Source organism: Camelus ferus, chromosome 29, assembly GCF_009834535.1.
Source record: "Camelus ferus isolate YT-003-E chromosome 29, BCGSAC_Cfer_1.0, whole genome shotgun sequence".
NCBI classification, from domain to species: domain Eukaryota; kingdom Metazoa; phylum Chordata; class Mammalia; order Artiodactyla; family Camelidae; genus Camelus; species Camelus ferus.
In genome coordinates, this window is record NC_045724.1 from 1343334 (window position 1) to 1364059 (window position 20726).

The 20726-nt window shown below is 38.3% G+C and overlaps 1 protein-coding gene across 3 annotated transcripts in view; it reads right to left on the reverse strand.

Moving 5' to 3' along the window:
• Nucleotides 1-19375, reverse strand: part of DECR1 (2,4-dienoyl-CoA reductase 1) — a 31739-nt gene extending 12364 nt beyond the window's left edge. For all 3 annotated transcript variants that reach the window (XM_032470237.1, XM_032470238.1, XM_006188551.3), the window contains exons 1-5: nt 19196-19375; nt 12049-12248; nt 10801-10858; nt 10592-10678; nt 8906-9053 (exon numbers count right to left, since the gene is read on the reverse strand). In XM_032470237.1, coding sequence (XP_032326128.1) covers nt 8906-9053; nt 10592-10678; nt 10801-10858; nt 12049-12248; nt 19196-19360 — 658 coding nt within the window. In that variant the 5' untranslated portion in view covers nt 19361-19375. The remainder of the gene's footprint in view (nt 1-8905; nt 9054-10591; nt 10679-10800; nt 10859-12048; nt 12249-19195) is intronic.
• Nucleotides 19376-20726: the final 1351 nt, after the last annotated feature.

Below are 20726 nucleotides of genomic sequence, written 5' to 3' on the forward strand. Positions count from 1 at the left end.
AAGAATCAAACTATATTTATATATTTTATGAAACAGTAGAAACTTTAAGAAATTTAAAGGACTACAGGTTTGAAGGGCTATAAGGAAAATCATTTGAAGAATATTCAGATAAGTTTCTTTTTCCTCCTTGATATGTATTGTTTCTCTTTCCCTCTGTACACTCCAGAGCAAACAAAATTCAGTAAACATGGGGAGTGGAAGAGGGAGCAGGAGTACCATTTTAAGGACATGAGAAATAAGAATGGTTATGTTAAGACATTATGGTAACTGCTTCTAATGTACCAAAAGCTCAGTCTTTCAGATCTCTGAAAAATACTTTGTTTCCAAACTCACCTTGTGAAAGTGGAGGTATGCAGAACTTTAGTGTACACCATTGCAGTACACTGAAAACAGATGCTAACTACATTACTCTTATAACAAAATTATAAAAATGACTTTACAAAGTGACAGTTACTTATGCAAAGCCAATGCTCCAATAGAAAGTGCTCTATCTTCTCATTCATATTTAACCGAAATGTGTACTGAGGTGTGGGACCAAAGTTAAGCCATTGTTATACAATTCAGATACTGAAAGTGAAAGTTATTTTCCTCTTCTCTTTCTCTCTAGATTTTATTTATGACATGGGTAGCCCACTGCTTAGAATGAGACACTGCTGCTTCTGATTCTCCCTGAGTGTAAAAAGGAGATTCAAACATTTAAAACAGCACTGTTCCAATAGGATGAATGTTGCCTGGTTAAGTAATTAACAGCTGGATTTCAAGAAATTAACAGGGTGTTAAAAACTCAAAGAATTTGCAAATTCCCAAGGTCAATCACAGATACAGTCTTTCCTTTCTTTTTTTCTACTAGACCATTTATGACAATTCTTTTAAAAAGTCAATCATCAAATTTAATAATAATGAACACTTATTAGGTATTTAACAAACCATATTTTCTCATCCATAAAACTGAGAATTAAAAACATCTTACCTCATGTATTAAAAAAGGCTAACTCTGTGCCTCAGTTTCCACCCATAACTATACTTTGCAGGGTCATTACAAGTATTAAATGAGTTCATAAATATTCAGCACTTAAAACAAAAACTGATATAGAATAAGCACTCAGTAAATGTTAGGTGTTTTAAAAAAGTAAAAAGGAAGGAAGGAGGGAGGAGAGGGAGGAAAGGAGAGTAAAGACAAGGAGGAAGAGAATTTAGTTAAAATTAGAGCATTTCTGCTCAATATTCTTACTCAAATATTAAGCAATTTAGGACTCTGGAAAACAACCAAATGTGAAGACTATCAAACTATGTTGAACACTTATTTAACACGTCTCTGGCAGTGACACAGAGGCATTTATGTTTTTAGTTTAAACATAATATCAATTTCAAAAGGCAGGGCTGTATCCAGCATATCATCTGTTTCCAAATTAGAGCTGAGGACTGACAGAGCAGCTGGAAAGGAGAAGGCAACATCTGCACATAAACTTCCCTAAAATTGTGACTGATTTCTGAACTAAGTAAGCATTGGGATGGCTCTTCTTTTAGCCCACTCAATAGCAACAGCTGAAAGCTGAAAAAGCAAGCCTTAAGAAAACAAATCCAGCAACATACAAACAGATAACATGTCATAATCAAGCAGGGTTTGGCCTAGGAACAACGTTGACTTAAAAACTCAAAAATTAATCAATGTAATTCACCACATTAACAGGCTAAAAAATATGGCTATCTCAATAAATATAGGAAGAAGACTGGGCAAATTCAATACCTATTCATGATTTAAAAAAAAAAAACACTGTGATCAGGAGGAAATGTATTTGATTTGTTCTTGATATGAGGAACAAACAGGGACGATTGCTTTCACCACTGCTATTCAGCATTATACTTGAGGTCCCAGTAAGCAAAATAAGGTGAGAAAAGAAAAAGCACACAGACATATTGGAAATAAAGATACAAAAATCATCTTTTTTACAAATAACGTTATTAGCAATACAGAAAATCCTAAAGAATCTACAAAAAAAAGCTATAAGAACTAATAAGTGAGTATAGTAACCTTGCAGGACAAAGATCAATATATAACAACAAATCCACTATATTTCTAAACACTAGAAAAAACAATTAGAAAATAAAATTTAGAAAATAATACCCTTTGCAATAGCATCGAAAATATAAATTACCTTGGGAGAAGTTTAACAAAATTTATGTAAGACCTATACAATGAAAAGAGTAAAACATTACTGATAGTAATTAAAGAAGATTTAAATAAATGGAAAGACATATGCTGATGGACTGAAAGACTTGACATTGTCAAAATACCAACTCTCCTCAATATAACCTACAGATTTGTAACAAGCCTGGTCAAAATTCCAGTAGGCATTTTTTTTTTAATTGTTGAATTAATTCTAAAAGGTATATGAAAATGCTAAGGATACAGAATAGCAAAAAAAACTGTGAAAAAGAATACTACATCACTTCAAGTTAATATAAAGCTAAAGTAATCAATTTATACTATACATATAACAAGTAATATATGTATATATTTTAAAGTAACCAAAATAATGATGTACATATAAATCAAGTGAATAGAACAGAGATTTCAGAACTTGACCCATATACATATATATTTGTGTGTATGTGTGTATATACACACACACACACACACATATACATACATCAATTGATTTATTTCAACAAAAACACCAAGGTATTTCAATAGGGACAGGAAAATGCAAAAAATTAACCTTAACCATCATTGCATACCATACATAAACATTAACTCAAAATGGATCATGGGCCTAAATGTAAGAGTGAAAACTGTAAAAGTTCAAGAAGAAAACAAGGGCGAAAATTACTTGCAGCTTTGGATTAGGAAAAAAATCCCCTAGATAGGACCCAAAAAGCATGAGCCATAGAAGAAAAGTTGGAAAATAGCAAAATTTAAAACTTTCCCTCTTCAGAAAATACTGTTAAGGACATGAAAGGCAAGTCATAGACTGGAAAAATATCTGCGAAACATAGATCTGAAAAGTAACTGGTATCAGAATACATAAAAATAACTTTTTCAATTCAATACCAAGAAGACAAATTAACCCAATAAAAATTGGACAAAGGAATAAAACAGTCACTTCCTCAAAGAATCTATACGAATGATGAATGATCACACAAAAAGATGCTCACCTTCATTAGTCATGAAGAAAACACATGTTAACACCGTAAGTGAAAAACGATTGCACAACCCTAGAATGGCTAAAATGTAATACGGTTGATCCTTGAAAGAGACAGGGGTTGGGGGTGTCAACCTTCCATGCAATAAAAAATGCACATATAATTTATAGTCAGCCCTCTGTATACTTGGCTCCTCCATATCTGTGGTTCAGCAACCCCTGATTCAACCAACCCCAGATCATGTAGTACTGTAGCACGAAAAAAATTTGCATGTAAAGTGCACCTGCACAGTTCAAATCCATGTTGTTCAAAAGTCAACTGTATAATCAAGTGAGTGTTGACCAGAGTATGGTGCAACTACAACCTGTAAATTGCTACTGGGAACACAACATGGTACGGCCAATTTGGAAAACAGTTTGGCAGATGGATCAAAATTAAAATTTCTTCTGCTAATCAAGGACACTGCTAAGGAAATGAAAAGACAAGCCACACAATAGAAGGAATTATTCTAAACACATACCGTATCTGACAAAGTACTCAGACCAGATTGCATAAAGAATTTCCACAAATCAATAATAAAAAGACAGAGCAAATTGGCAAAGTGAAAAGCTACCTTTCTCTCTCCCCTTCAGTAAAACATCTAAAATTCAATAGATGCCTCTGCCCAACACACCCAGGACTCCAGAGAATTCCACAAATCTGTACATCTAACGGTGGGTGGACTGGAACATAAAGAGGAGACGGAACCCAGGAAGAGTGGAGGCAGGGTCTGCAATCCAGCAGCTGAGCCCACAGCCCCAGAAAAGCTGGGAACAGAAGGGGATGCAGCCCTCACAACTGGCTTCCCAAACACAGTAGTGCCCACAGCGATGGATAACTGGGTAGCAGCAGCAGCAGTGGGTCCTGTGACATAGTCCCTTCAGCCACTGAGGCACCCATGTGACCCCAGGCCCCTCTACTTTCACCCTCCCCTAGAACGCAGAGTCTTGTGACTCAGTCAAAAAAGTCCACCATCTTGGTGCACCAGGCAGCAACACCAGCGACACTGGCAAAAGTAAGCTACCCATGAGCCCGAGGCACAAGAAGCCATAACAAAGGCATGGGCCACACCTCTCACAGAGGTGGTGGAGAGTGGAAAGTACAGACTCAAATGTGACCAGAGGCCGCTCAGGTAAGAGAAACCAAAATTGTGCTATAGCACCACCTACTGGGTAAGAAAAGAAAGGCTTCTAATTTCTAACTTTTTCAATCATTAGACTCAAAAAGAAATGAGTTCCTTACTTAAAATGCACCAGCACAAGAACAATGCATCAAGTACCACGAAGGAACACAGTAACACTGTACCACAAAATGAAAGTGACAATTCTCCAGAAATCAAACTTAAAATCACAGAATATTGCAATCTGACTGTCATGAACAAAATCAACAAGCGACAAGAAAACTCAGAAAGGCAATTCAATGAGCTTGGGAATAAAATTAATGAACAAAAGGAATATTATACCAAAAATACTGACACTCAAAAAAATAGTAAAACAAATTCTAGAGTGGAAGAACTCAGTAAACAAGATGAAGAATACATTAGAAAGCACAGGAAATAGAGCAGACCCTACAGAAGAGAGAAATAGTGAGCTCAAAGACAGAAATCTAGAAGTGACGCAAGCAGAAGAAAAAAGAGAAATAAATACTAAAAATGAGGAAATTCCACAACAGGTAGATGAAAAGGTGCTGAACTTCACTAATCCTCAGGGAAATGGAAATTAAAACCACAATGAGCGATCACCTCACACCTCTCAGAATGGCTATCATCAAAAAGACCATAAATAACAAATGTTGGCAAGGATGTGTTTAAAAAAGGGAACCCTCATACACTGTTGGTGAGAATGTCTAACGGTGCAGCCACTATGGTAAGTGGTATAGAGAGTCCTCAAAAACTTCAGGATAGAACTACCATACGATCTAGGCATCCCACTTCTGGGCACTTATCCAAAGAATATGAAAACACTAATTTGAAAAGATATATGTACCTCTTTATTCATCACAGCATTATTTACAACACCCAAGATATCAGAATAGCTAAGCATCCATCAACAGATGAATGGATAAAGATGTGATAAACACACACAAACACACACTGGACTACTACTCAGCCATTAAAAAGATGAAATTTTGCCATTTGTGACAAAATGGATGGACCTTGAGGGTATCATGCTAAGTGAAAGAAGTCAGTGGAGAAAGATAAATACCGTATGATATCACTCATATGCAAAAATAAAATACACACACACACACAAAAACAAAAAGCAAAATAAATGAACAAACCAAACAAAAATAAACACATAAGTACAGAGAACACAGTAGTGGTTACCAGAGGGGAAAGGGAGGGGAGAAGGCAAAATGAGTAAAGAGGATCAACAGTATGGTGACAGATGGAAACTGTTTTCAGTCGTGAACACACTGTATTGTATGTAGAAGCAGAAATAGAATAGTGCACTCATAAAACATATATATGTTATAAACCAGTTACCGCAATAAAAAAATCAATCTAAAATTTTTTAAATTATAAAAAGACAACTCAATTAAAAATGGATTAAAAATATAGTGAGGATTAAGTAGAAAGTGGCAAAAGGGAGCATTTGGAAGCAGTGGAAATGTTCTATGTCTTGGTTTGGGTAATGGTTACCTAAGTGTGTAAATTTATAAAACATCAATTTATACACTTAAAATCTGTGGACTTCACTATATATAACTTTTACCTCACATTTAGCAACCTAAAAATAATACACACATTAGAGCTATATCATGCACTGACTTACTCCTTTAATCTATCTGTATTTCAGCATACAATAATGCTGGGTTTCATACTGGTTCCATACTGGTATGTCAAAGTACTTTGTAAATTACAAAGCACTGTAGCGGTATAAAGTATTATTATTAACCTACTTGAATAAAATGCTTATTATATGTCCCAAAATCACCTCTTGTGAGTTTCAAGAGGTATCTCTTATTTCTAGTGACCTCTAGGGGTTGAAGGAAAAATTCAGTATTTATCCTATCCATGACCGTTGTGACTACACTTTTAAATAAAAGTACATATTATGCTTTCTTTTTATCTCTCCTCATGGCAAGTTCTCCCAATTCTTTAATAAAATTAGGTACTCTTTTCTATCTTATTTACTAAATTTACATTTATACATGGTAATCTAGTGATGAATGGATCTCAGCATGATAATTTCAATGTCCTTCCCCAAAAGGCTCAGCCATATAGTTACTGACTTTCGTGGCACATTGGGCTGAGGGCTTCAGGAGTTTTGTGCATCTTTTATTTGTTCAAAATTGTTAATTTTGCATCAATAGTGCTTAGAAACATACTTTAAAAATGTCCCTCTAATTTTAGCTCTCTGCCCCTGCTAAGGCCACAATTCTCTCGATCCTCAGTCATCTGTTAGCCCCTCTCTGAGTGCACAGCATCACCAATCCCTGCCCTCAGCAAGTGAGCATGTCTTCCAGTTGCTAGTGCCCTTACCTTCTCTAGTCTGACCTCCTAGATCTCTTACTTTGGCTGCCATCCTCGACGCCAGACCACCTAACATACTTCTGACCATGGATTATCACAGATTGCCTGCCTCCTAAACTGACTTCCACATTTACCAGCTTGACACATGTTAGAGATCATCAGCACCTGAATTCCTTGATTATTGCTCCAATCCCAGTATAGACCCGTGCGCTGTGCTCTCCACAGCCCACTAAATGCAGGTCCTTAAAACCCTGGAGGTTACACATCTACAGTTTGCAGGAATCTTGGAAGAATAAAAACTGGCTCCATCTTCCTAGAAGTTTTAGCTAGTATACTTTTAATGAAGCCCATAGAATTTTAATACAATGTGATGAATAAAAATAGATCAAAGTCTATGTTAAAATGAAAGACAATAATGAGAAAAGAAGGGAGAGTCAGGCAGAAATCAAGAGTAACAGAGATGGGCAAGGGATAAAATAAAAGAAAAATGAGACAGAGAAACACCAAGTGATGAGAGAGGCAGAGAAATACCAAGTGTTGAGAAAGATCAAGATGATGAGAGAAAAAGAGAACCAAAAGTGAAAAGTTGGCAGAGAAGAAGAGAGAGAGACAGAATCAGAGACATGAATAAGAGTTATGGTGAGACAAAATCAGACAGACACAGAGAAGGAAGAGATAGAGAAGATGAAGATACTTTCCTTACACGTACAAAGATGTGTACATTCAAGGATCCTCAGACAGAGAAGAGAAGAGAAGTCAACCCACACTTCTCCGTTTCCCTTCCCAACCATCCATCCCTTAAAAAAAAAAATTCATGCAAACTCCAAATCTCAATCATAGCCACGTTGCTGTAGTGGGAATGAGTGACCTGGGGTTTCAGTTTCAGTGAGTGCATGGAGAAAGGACGGAAGTTGTTAGCACACAAAAAGGAAAAAATCTAGTGCCTTTCTAACATCCGTCTGTCTGTTCCTACATCCTTTCTCAAGCTGGTCCGAGAATTACCCACACTGTACAGAAGAAATTGAATCTAATGAGGCAAAAGCTCTGAACGAACAGAAGGAATGTGGCCAGCTCCATGCCTTCCTTTCTACCTTCAAACCCCAAAGGACATCCTTCAAGGAATACAAGGACTCTTCCTCCCATCCTTGTTGAGAATACCCTCCACCCTCTCTGAGAAAATACCCCCATCCTTCATGTCCTAACCACAGCTCATTCAGGGACAACGTCTTGTCCCCCTCTGTCCTTTGGGCTTGCAGCACAGCGCTTGGTACACGGAAGTCTGTAAGTGTCTGTTGAATGAATACATGTACACTGGTTCTGGACGTACATGTATATACACACGTAAATACATTACAAATATATTTACCGTTTATATTGTATGAACTTTTATAAAGAAGTCTGTTCACAGTACTAAACAGAAACGGCCTCCTAGTTAATGTCTCTCTAAATCTAGTCTCCTTCCAGTTTTCTCACCGATGTCATCATCATCTAAACTACTCACTCCAGCTAAAAACTCTCTCAGCTAATCAGTAAGACCTACTGACCTTACCTTCTATATGCCTTCTACTTTATCCCTCATGCCCTCTATCCTGATGAAAAAAAAATAAAATCCTCTTGAACGGTCTTTCTAATCTTTCTAGATTAGAATGGTCTTTCTACCCACCACATTGTTCCCAGTAACCTTTCTAATCACAGCATATTTTTTATGAGACACCTTCAAGAGAAAGCCATAAGGAAATAATTCCCCATTTCCTCTGAATTAACATGAAATTCCCCCATTTTGGTACTGAGAACTTTCCCAATGACACCCCCTAACTCATTTCCCATAATCATTTCCCACCACTCTCCCTCCCCATCTGTAACCAGTCCCTACACCCTTCTGCTTTTCCCACCCTTTTGCTTTTCCCACACGGAGCCTCTTCCCATGGACATTTACATTCCTTTTCCCTCCCCCTTCTCCATGTCTTGATCTTTGAAAACTCAGCTCAAATTGCATCTTGTTCCTCAGCCCGATAATTAATCATCCCTAGGGAGAGTTAGTCACTCCTGTCTCTGGATTTCCAATGCACTTGAAACATAACATTAAAGCTTAGATCATAGCATATGGTAAAAGTATCTTTCTTCCCTATTAGATTATGAGTTGGACAAGTACAGACATTGTATCATTGATTTCTGTAAGTATCCCAGGGCTTAGCACCAAAACTGCACACAATAGGGACCCGATAAATATGTGAAGAATAAACATACCTTTCTGTGCTTTAATTAGTTGCTTTCCAATTTCTAGTGTCACATAGGCTGTGCCATTTAGAACTATGTCAGTTATGGTCTTCCAAGCATTAGGAGAGAGTCTTTCAGTGGGAGAAATAAAATTCCCTGCTGCATTGTTTATCACAATCTAATAATGAATAAGGCAAGTTACAGAAACTTAGATGAGGAAGAATATTTTCCCTTAAGGGCTTTTATTTCTGAAAGTTATTATTCCCAATAATATAATAAAGCTAAAGTTCACAGTCTGCTATGAAACAATATCATAAGATCTGGTTCAGTTTCACTTTTTTGAGCCTGGGAAAATCTCCTATATTCTTTACCAAATTTTAGAATCCTAATTCCATCTCAAAACTAGGGTAGAGTCTATTATTAAAATATAAATACAGTTAAGCATATCTGTAAAAGAGGAGAACAAATCTGACTCTGTATTGGATCTGTTCCTTTAGTTTTAACCAGTGTGCCAGGGCCCTTTCTTTCTAGGTTCATTCTTGCTGGCTCTGCACCTTTTGTAAAACAATGTTGCTTTTAGCCTGTCTGGTAAACAGGAGAGCCTTTTTCCAAAGGCTCTGACCTTCAAGGATATTAACACTTCTGCACTTACATAAAGATGACAAGTTGCAGAATAGACAATAACCTTTGTTTTTGTTGGAGGTTTACAAGGACACCATGGCCTGACCCACACGGACGGCGGCAAGAACAAAGAATTCCTACACCAAGAAGTTTGCAACAACCAACACATCCCCTCTCCTGGTTTTTTTGTTTGTTTGTTTGTTTTTTGGGGGGTTTTGGGGGGGTTTTTGGTAAAAAAGGAGCCTGTGTTCTGACTGGAGCAGGATGGTTCTCCAAGACATTAGTGTGCCATCCTCTCGGTCTGCCGGCTTTCCGAATAGTCACTATTTCTTGCCCCAACACCTCGTCTCCCAATTTATTGGCCTGTCATGCTGTGAGCAGAACGAGTCTGGACTTGTTAACATATCTACCACGTAATTATACTTTACTTCAAAGAATCTCAAATAAAGTGCCTTTAATTTCTGGTGTCATTTTTGGGTTAACTTACCTAATGAAACTCTTGGTTATTGACCTGTTTCTTCACTAGCAATAGACTCTTTTTAGTTTTAGAGCAGATACAACAGCAGATATTATGGTCTGTCTGAAAACAGCTTTAACATAGAAAAGTACTCTCTGAGACTACAGGAGGAAATGGCTTCTTTTAGGTGAACCAAAAAATGGCAAAATACCAATGTATATCTCAGTTCTTACAAGGAGAAATCTGGAATTCCTTGGAGGTTTCCTTGTTTGTATTATTTGCCTCCACTGATAGAGATAATCAAAAGTGATTAAGAAAAGCAAAGAGCATGAACCATTTAAAGTAGTTACTGTGCTCTTAGATAACTGCTCTTATTTCATTAACTTATTAAAGTGAAGGATTTTTTTGTTCTATGACTGTAAATGTATTTTTAAAGTATTCTTGAAAGGAAACGGTATAGCACTCCTCCTAATCTATTCCCCGCTTTAAGCAGAGATGGCTTTTTGCTAGCAGACGGAAAACAGATGCTTCTCAACACAGCACTTGTCCACGTCAATATTTTATTTCCTTCCTACATCTTGGCAGATGTTATCATTATCAAATGCCTCAAACTTTGACCTCATCACCATTATACTTACATCAGGATGCCCTGCGACTTTGATCAGTTCTGACACAGTGTTTTTTACCATATCAAGATCCCTCACATCACACTGAATTGCATGAACCTGCAAAATAACAAAGGAAAAAAGAAAGAATCCTACCTTTTTTCAGACTTCCTAAACTATAAGCATGAGTAAATTACTTAAGCATAATTCCTAAATCTGATTTAAATAACTTTTTAACATACCTTATTTCCGGTTTGAGAAGAAATTTGTTCTGCAGTAGCTTTCAAAACATCAATTTTTCTAGAAATAAACACATGGTACTTTGCATGAGTTCTGAAATGATTTCATGTTTTATTTTTCATAAATTAAAAAACAATCTATAGCTAAAAGACATGCATTCTTGAGGCAATAGGAAATCTGTATCTACAAACAAGACAGTCTGAATGAGTTTATTTTCTAGAAGTTAAATTCATGCAATTTTCATACATCTGACATTAATTTATTGAATTTCTTTTAGACTAGTTAATTTATATCTACTCACAGATTTAAAATTATTTCCTTAATTATATTCATTTCTATCTGTTTCCTGGCCCAAGCCTGCTTTAGAAAGAAAACACATTCATGGAATGATGTAAGCTTATCTTAAAACTATATAAAATCAATGTTATTCATAAAATCTATGTTAGTCGATTTTAGACCAAATTGATAGGTCTGGACAACCTATGCGCATTCAGTGTCTTACACTCTTGAGAGTAACACACAAAAAAAAACCATGTACGTTATGTAGTATTACAAAGAAGACAGTAGTTTAACACTCAAAAATATTATAACATGAAAAAAATGTTCTGGACAATTTACGTTAAAGGAAACATCAGAAAGAAATTCACTTGGCCCCTTGTAAATGACATAATGACTTGTCATTCAGATTATTAATTAGCCTACCTAAAAATTTTACACTGTTCAAAACTGGAGAAATGGGTAGATTTTTTGACCAGCCTCTAAAGCTCAACACTTACGTAGTTATAAGGTACCAGGACACGCCTAAATAAGAAGAAATTCTTTCCACATGGTCTCCTCCTTCCTACATTCATCACAATACATGTTTTGAAATATCTGCCTATCTTATAGAAAATGGAAACATTATATCCATTATCCTGGCACAAGGTTAACCATCTATTGAATGAGCAATTATAATCACTTTTGAAAGCAAAGCATCCTCACTGTAATACTTTTTAAGTTCCTATTCATATACAGAAAAAAATTCTATCACTGAATTTGTGAAATGTATATATCAGTTCCATAATCAATCATTATTTCTATCATCACAAACTAACACTTTTTCCAAGGAGATTTATTTAAATGACCTAAAGGATATTTCATACAAGATTAAGACACAAATCAAACAACTGGCAAACAATGTTTTCAACAATGTGGCACAGAATTATCCCATCGATAGACTCCTGCTAGGCAACTTGCTGAAACTGACTTACCGGCTGGCTATCACACACTGTGCCCCTAGGCTGGACAGATGAGTTGTCATCCCTTTACCAAGGCCAGTGCCTCCCCCCGTAATGAATGCTACTTTTCCTTGGAAACTGTTTGGTGGTAGCATCACATTTTGAACAGGTGGAAAGAATTTAGACTGAAAAGCGTCAGTGGTTTGATATATTTGTGTTCCGTAACTGAAAAACTAAAAAAGAAAAGAAAAGAAAAGAAAAGAAATTTGCATACTTGTATTCCCACAAAAGAGATGAATTTTTTAAAACTTACTCTTTAATATTAATCAAATTCTTAGATTAACATAAACTCACTGTAAACATATTGGTATTGTATTTAATCAAGTTTTCTTCTTTTTCTGTTGGAATGTTAAGTAACAGTGGAAATGGTTAAAAGCATGAGCTTTAGAGCTAGACTACATAGGACAAAATTTTCTCCCTGGTCATATAAACTTCAGCAAGTTCTATCACCTCTTTCGCCTCAGTTTCTTCTATAATTAGAGATAATAATAGAATCTTTCTAATAGGACATTGTGAGGATTACATGAGTTAATATAAATAATAAACCTAGAAAATTGTGTCACACATAGGAAACACTCTATTAGTTTAGATGTTTTCCTTAAATTTAACTTTAAAAAAACTTACATAAAGCATTTTCATCTTTTAACAAGGATAATTTGGATAAAAGTCACATTCCATCTTTGAATCACTGAAGAAAGTTACAAAATGTCCTTTATTAGGTTTATTAAATCAAATGCTTCTTCTCATGTTATCTTCTAGATAATAAATTTAAAATATTTTATATTCTAATATATAGAATAATTATTGTACTAACATAAAAAATATTTGCTATATTTAAAATGGGGGAAAATTAAACCATTTTGAACTGAAAAATACTTGCCCTATCTTATATTTTACAGCTTACTCTCATATTACTTGTCAAAATCACTGCCATTCTCTCATTTAATTAAAAGTATATAAATGATAACATTGTAAACTGATTATACTTCATTCTCTCATTTTTAAGTTAGAAAACAAACTTTTAAGTGCTGAACAGAATAACAAGCAATAAAAAGCTGATATTCATTAAGTGCTTACCATATGTCAGGATTACGTATCTAACTAATCTTTACCACTCCATGAAATACACATTATTTTTATCCCATTGTACAGGAGGGGCTCAGAGAAGTTAATTATGTTATCAAGTTACAGGACCAAGATTATAACCATCTTGTCTATTGCCTCTCTCTAATCACAGAGCTCCTACTGAGTTTAATAATCACATCAGTGGGCTATGATATTCCCTATCAGGTCATGGTTGCAAGATTAAAACTCCGGAATTTATAATTTCCTGCTACAACGTTAAGTTGAATAGCCTGCCATCAGTTGTTCTGAATTATCTAGAAATTTACTCTAAGAAAATAATTATAAATGTAGTCAGTGATTTAGGACAGGCAAGTTATCAACTGGAAACTGGACAAGAAAATGCTTGTATGGTGTTAAGTGAAAAAAGAAATACATAGGATGTTCTTAACTATAAATAAAAATATATGCTTAGAAAAAAAGACTAGCAGGAAATAACAGTAGTGGATTCAATATTTACCATGAGCCAGGTCTACTAAGGACTTTCAACAACCCTACAGTGATCCTACAAACTTCAAAAAGATTGAAGAGCCCAGACTCTACCCACCCCATGGCTTGCCTCAGGCTGTGTTAGGTTCCAGCTCTACGCCTGTGTGGGCTGCTTGAGCACCTCTGTCTGTCAGCTTCACTTAAACAGGGCACTGCGCAGAAGCCACTGACATAAGCTTCTGCAGAATATAGATCTCACTACCACAGCAACTTGAAGGTAAAGCTGAGCAAGCATAAAAAGAAGTCAGCTGGACTCCGAGCTCCAGTGGCTAGGCTGAATGCAGCTGTCACCAGTAGCAAGACAGAAATTACATTTTTGAATAATGACACATCTTATAACAATGAGTCCTTGAAAAAGTAGCTGCTCTGTGTTACAAGGTGTATTCCCCATTTTTATTACAACTCTTATCTGTATGCAATTAGATGTAGACCAAACAGATGCTTCACCAGTACTATACAATAAAGGGAGATGAAATCAAAGAGACAAATTAGCAGGCACTTTGAAATTTTCAACTGGCGCCTTCATTCCTGCTTGCCTGTCATTCCAGTCATTTCTTACTGATCCCTATCATGTTAGCCGAAACAAACATGACTATCTTTTTTGAACCAAGAAACAGACGCCCTGCTTTTGAAAGGGGTTTGTTTTGATTTGGGAATTTGCTTATATGAAAAAGAATTAGAACCAAACATGGTATTATGATTAGGTTTAGAATTAATTCATATTATTTCTTTTTAGCAAGTTTTCACTAGGCACATGCTATGCCCCAGGCACTGTCCTAGGCAATGGCAATACAACAGTGATCAAAACAGATGCAATATTCTACCCTTAGAGAGATTATCCTGGGGAGGGGGGATGATAAATAAATTAAGTGAAATATATAGTATACTAAAAACTAGCATGTTGCTGTTGGGGAAAATAAAGCATAAAATATGGGTAGAGTGTTGCTGTTTCAAACAGAGTGGTCAGCAAAGGTCTTGCTGAGATGACATTTGAGCAAAGACCTAAAGGGAGTGAGGGAATGAGTCCCATGGTTCTTTCAGGCAGAGGGGAGAATGAGGACAAAGGCCCTCAGAAGATGCTGAGCAAGAGTCAGAGGGCCAGTGGGCCTGAATTAGGAGGGAGGGGAGGTCAGTAAAGGGGACTGGTTCATACAGGCTGAAGTCAACCACTATGTGGACTTACAATTTTACTCTAAGTCAAGTGGGCAAGATCTTCAAAGTTTTGCGAAGAGGACTGACATGATCTTCCTTAAGTTTAGAGATTGTCTGGTTACTAAGTTGAGAATGAAATGTAGGAAGCAAGACTGGAAGCAGGGAGAATAGGGGATGCTTTTATAGCAGGCGACACAAGAGATGGTGACTTAGCCTGGACGCCACCATCAGAAGGGGTGGGAGGTTAGCAAATAAAATTATTTGCTGATGGAAAGTCCCAGAAAATAAGGACACAGTTAATTATTACAGTACCATCTGGTCCAACTATTTTTTTCTTGCTTCAAAGCCCAACCTCAGCACACTTTGACCTATTTCACTAACAGCAAGCAAAGAGGTCTCCCTCTTTGATCAAGGCCATTTGGCAGATAGAATCTTTTCTCCTTTCACCTTCACCTCAAAATCTCTATTACTTTATGCATTGCCTTTGTGCTTTACAAATAAGATTTAACTGTGAGCTGCAAGGAAATGGAGGTAAGTCAAACAAAAGGCTTAAGTCTAGGTAAGAAGAGATGAGAGTAGAAATCAAGATAAGACAATACTTTGCACAGAAATTTAACATGCTGATTAGCCTAAACTCAGAAGCCAATCAACTGGAAATGGTGACCAAGAAGTGGAGAGCTGCAGATGACGGAGTTTTTCAGTTCAGACAGCTGCATGTGTAGTGATGCTGTAAGCGAAATGCCTGGGTTGACATGAGAAGACCAAACTGACAATAACCAGCTCTGATTAGAAATGCTTCACCTGGAACGCCTGTGGAATACTTAGGTGGAGATATTAACCCGCAGCTGGAAATTGCATAGGGAATAAAATAAATCAGGACTAAAGGTAAATGGCAACATCATTTCAACAACTGTGAAGGCCTAGAGTTCCAAACAGCTCCAACAGCATCCTTAGTTCAGACTCGCATCACTTTACTAGCGCTCTGGTCTCCCCACCTGCAGGCCCCCCTGGTAACATCACTTTCCTGCTCACAACTGTGAAAGTGCTGCTCACCCCCCTCAGCACGGCCTAACCTTCCTTTCTCAGCCCCCTGCCCTCACCAACCAGCCACCAAGGCCTCTCAAGTCACCTCCTGAAATCAGGAGACTTCAAGTCTCTCATACACTGCCTTTCCCTGGTTGAGGCCACCATGGGGAGAGGTCTACCCAGGGTTTGACCATTTGCCTCCATTCTCACTCCCACCCCCACGCCTTCAGGACAACACTCTTACTCCTTAATGTGGCTCGGAGGCCGCTCACTGGCTTGTCTCTCACCACCTGCGTCCTAACTTGCTACCTGTAAGTCTAGTCTGGGTCTTCACACAGGCCACTCTCTGCCTGTAACTTCCTTACCCTCCCCCTCCCCGGGCTAGCGCCCACTAATCCTTCACGTCTCAGCTGAAATGCATAACCCCCAAATCACACGCCATCAACTGTACACTTCTCCCACTGCGAATGGGAAGTGTTTCTTCCCCAATCCTGAAAATTCACTTCCCCCAGAAAGGAGCTCAGTTAATTTAACTCCAGGCTTCTTTTTGCCCCCTTAGTACCCCGTCCCCCTAGAAACGGTTTATCTCACCAGTAAATTTTGAGAGAACACCTGAGCATGAGTAGTCCTTCTTAAACCGCCTTCCTCCTGGGAGCTAGCTGCCTGGAGGGAGCAGGAGTTCTGCCCTCCTCCTGAGGCTGATTCAGGAAATCTAGTTAGTATGAACAACTGCCTCTCATACCAAACCATAACAACGGATACTCTGGCCTCCACCTTTACTCTTGTTTTTCAGACTGGAGGAGAGGAATGCTATTTATTTGGACCCCGTCTGAGATCAAGAACACTCATCATAACACAAACCATATTATACCATAATGTCAGTAGATTGCAAGCTTTCTGAGAGCAGGAGTCGGCTCTTTTTCTTGTGCCCATCTCTCTAGTACAGTGCCTAACACATAGTACATGTTTGATCTGCCGCATAAGCAAGTGGAGCCTACCATGCCCTGGCCGCCCCCAGCAGCCTGTCCAGTCTCCTCTCTATGCACTTTTCTCACTTTCCACTACTCCACTTTAGAAATTCCACAGTGCCAAATCATTTGAATTTTTAAAAGTAGCCCATGCTCTTTCACTTCTTGATACGTGCTATCCTTCTCTGGGCCTATAAATTCCAACTCCTCCATCAAAAGTCAGCTCTAGGAGCCACCTCCTCCATGAAGCCTTCCCTACTTCCTCTTGGCACACACTGTTTGGTTCATATATACATTCTAATACACATCTGCATTTTCAGTCTACGATTTCCTACTCTATCCCATTTTGTTTTCCTTTAAGTCATTCTGTTCCACTAAATTACTTCAACGTCCACTCATAAGTTATTATCCACAGCTTGAAAAACATGCACGAGGTTATTAACTCAAGGGTGGTAGAGACAGCTTTCAACTAAGGATCCCCAAAGAATGCCCAACACTTTGTAGGCACTTAATTAGCATTTCCTGATCAACTACTGAATGAGTGGATGTTTTCTTCAGTGAAACTGAGAGCAACTTGAGAGCAGGGTTTATATTTTTTTAATCTTTGCATCCCCAGAGCCAGGCAAAGAGCCAATTCTCTTTAAAGTTTACACTGAACTAAGACCTACTAGCTAATAGTACAATGCAGCACTTCATAAGTAGGGTTTATGTCAAATGAAACATTTCTCACGGTTCTTGGTAATTAAAGTATTCACATCAGGGCTTTACTTGTAACTTGTATTCACCCACAAAAACATTATGTTCCCTGAAACCACTCCCCACTTCACAAATGTTAAGACTTTTCTTCTTTCAGGAATTCAAATCCAAGTCTGCACGTGCCAGGAGAGAAACATGGTCTATGTAAGCCCCTCTTGCCTTCAAACCCCCATCCTCAAACCTTTCATTTTTCTTAAGTAAAGGAATTTCAAAGCTGTCTGATTACAGTTAATTTTTAAATGAGTTCATTTTCACCTTCTCATACCTGTATTGTCTAATGGTGTCAGAAGAGGTGGGACACAGTCCGTGTGACCGTGTTACTACAATCTTACTGATTTGTGTTTTGAAAAAAACTCTGAAGACTTTTCTACTATACAGACCCACCGTAGGATTCAAATAAGAGAATTCTTTAAGAAGAGATCAGAAAATATAGCCTTCTTTTACAATAACTTATGACCTAAATCTCTACAGGAAGAGAAAATAATACGAATAAAATCTAGCACTGAACAAATCTCTCTTTTACGTCAGAGACTCATTACGCCAGTTCCCTGTGTTCACCTTTGGAATCTGGAATTTAGAATTCGACCGTGTTTTACAAAAAAGAAAACCATTCCTGCGGATTCTATCAAAACTGAAAAGTGTTTTCACAGTTGGCAGATTAACTTTTCTACCTAGCTAAGAAAATTGTGATTTTTTGGTTTAGTTTAATTTAGCTAAGATTTCTTCATTTAGTTGGGGGAAGGAGCTGTCTTGGATATTCTTGCTTTTTATTTTCCTTTCTCTTTCTTCCCCCTCCAGCTGTCTTCCCTTGTACACTTAATTTTGACTATGGGTCTAGCGCAGAGATGTTGACAAAACAAAACAACAGAAATATGGGGGAGAAAGAAGTGGAAACCAGCAGGAGATGCAGCTCCGTGGCACTGCCTCTAGGAAGGGAAGTGTAAAAAGCTGGATTTTGTTTTCTGAGTTGTTTTTTTTTTTAATGTGAATATGTTTGTATTACTGTTTAACTGCACAACTAACACTTAAATGAATTTCTTTCATTAAAAAAGACTGCAGATCAATTGTACCAAATCTGCCACTGATGAGGGATGTTGAAGGTGGGGAGGGCTATGTGGGAACTCTATTTTCTGCTCAATTCTGCTATAAACCTGAAACTGCTCTAAAAAAATTTAGTCTATTTAAAAAAAAAATACTGCAGATAAGGACAACGCTCCTACTGGGCCCCACTCTCCACCCTGGTCCCTCCCTTCCCCCCAAAAGGGCCGGTGTGTACAGGGTCCTGCTCTCTACACACGACTTTAAAACTTCTAAGAATGTGAAACCCTTTGAGAACCATGGCGTGCCCTCCTCTCCCCTTCCACGCATACACAAACACGAATCAGGGCTTCCTCCATCAGCCACAGAATGTGACTTTCCCCCGAAACCCGTCCCCGGCTCCCGCTCCTCTCTCCGCGGGACACCCTGTCCTCGCCCCGCCGCGCGCGAGGGTCCACGCTCTGTGCTTCTCCGGGTACCCAGGGACCCCCTCATCTTGGCTCTGCGCGCCCCAAAAAGGGGGCTAATGGCGGGGCGAGGAGGGCCCTGGGCGCTTCCTGCCCCCTTACCCGCCGAGGACCGCGGCCCGGAGCAAAGAACACCCGACCTAGCAGCGACATGTTGAGCTTCACAAACGTCGCCCGGAAACGGAAAGGCTCCGCGGAGTGTGTGGGGCGGCTAGGGAGTGGGCGGGGAGTGGACTGGAGTGGGCGAGCCCTGGCGGCCGAGACCATCCGGATCGTTTACTGTAGGGCAGGTAACGGCGGTGCCGGTGTCCTGGTGCGGATGCGGGAACTACTGCGCCAGGAAAGTTTGCAGAGTGCAGAACACGCGGTGCATATACATTGCTCGAGTCCTAGTGCCTTTTCAGTAATTTATGTTTATTCCTTAGATGCATATTTAAGTCCACGCTGGACCATACATCATCAGAATAATAAAAGATTTATGACACAGCCTCCTTTTTCTTAAGGGGAAATGGCGGAAATCTAATAAAAGCTGCAGCTTTGGGGCGGCTTTGACTTTTCCAAGGACACAGCACCCTTTATCCCCAAGAGGCAGCAGGTTACTGACCCTTCTACTTATGCTTTTTCTCTCTGCGGGATTAGTAATAATACACTTTAAAAGTAAAGGCAGAACTTTGGTTTATCATTCTCCATCTTAGTGTCATATACCTGTTGACAGGCTTCATGAGCATAGATCACATTTCTTTCTCACCTCTAAAATGTGAATAGTCATACCTAATTTGGGATTATTGCAAGGATTAAAAGAGGACGCATGTGAAGCTCCAAGTTTAGACTGATGTGTCGATGAAAAATTAATCAGGCAATCTAATAAAGAAATGGAAATTTTTATTCAATACAAATTTAAGGATTATAACCTGGGAAGAGCATCTCAGAAAGCTCTGAGAACTGTCACCCAATTAGAAATGAAGGCATAGTTTCATGTTTCTTGAAACAGAGGGTCATACATCAAATGATGTGTTATTTACATAATCCAGATCTAAGCATCATCATGGTGGGTCATAGTGACCTTTTACAAGATCAAGAAGGAATGTTTTAAGGAGTTGTCATGTTGATGCTAGGAGAATGTTGACCTTTATGGTTGAGCAGATGTTCCTGCCAATGGAGGAGGTTTGGTCCCTATATTATACAGATACACAGTGCACAGTGTGGAAAGAGGAGGCCAAAGGGCAGAGGAGAAATGTTTGTGTTTAAATTTTTGTCTTGGCATAAAATATGAATTTTATTTACAGATGATACTTAACATTGACAATTTACTAAAGACCTGGCATTTTCTAAGCGCTGAGAATTTTTTAAAATCAGCCCTGGACTTTCAGACCCTGGCCTGGCACTCACAGGTAGACCATTCTAATTAGCCATACACTGTCTCACAGAATACCAACCTCAGACAAGGTTTCTCTGAGCCCAGAGGGTGAAACAGAGCAAACTGACTTCACAATTCTAAGTGTTACAGGAAAATGGGACCTGAGAAGATAGTCATGTCCTAGGTCTTGGGCAAATCACTGGGACACACCCTGACAAGTGAGGCTCCTTGACTTCATACAGGAAAGAATTCTAAAGCGAGCCACAATAAAGTGAA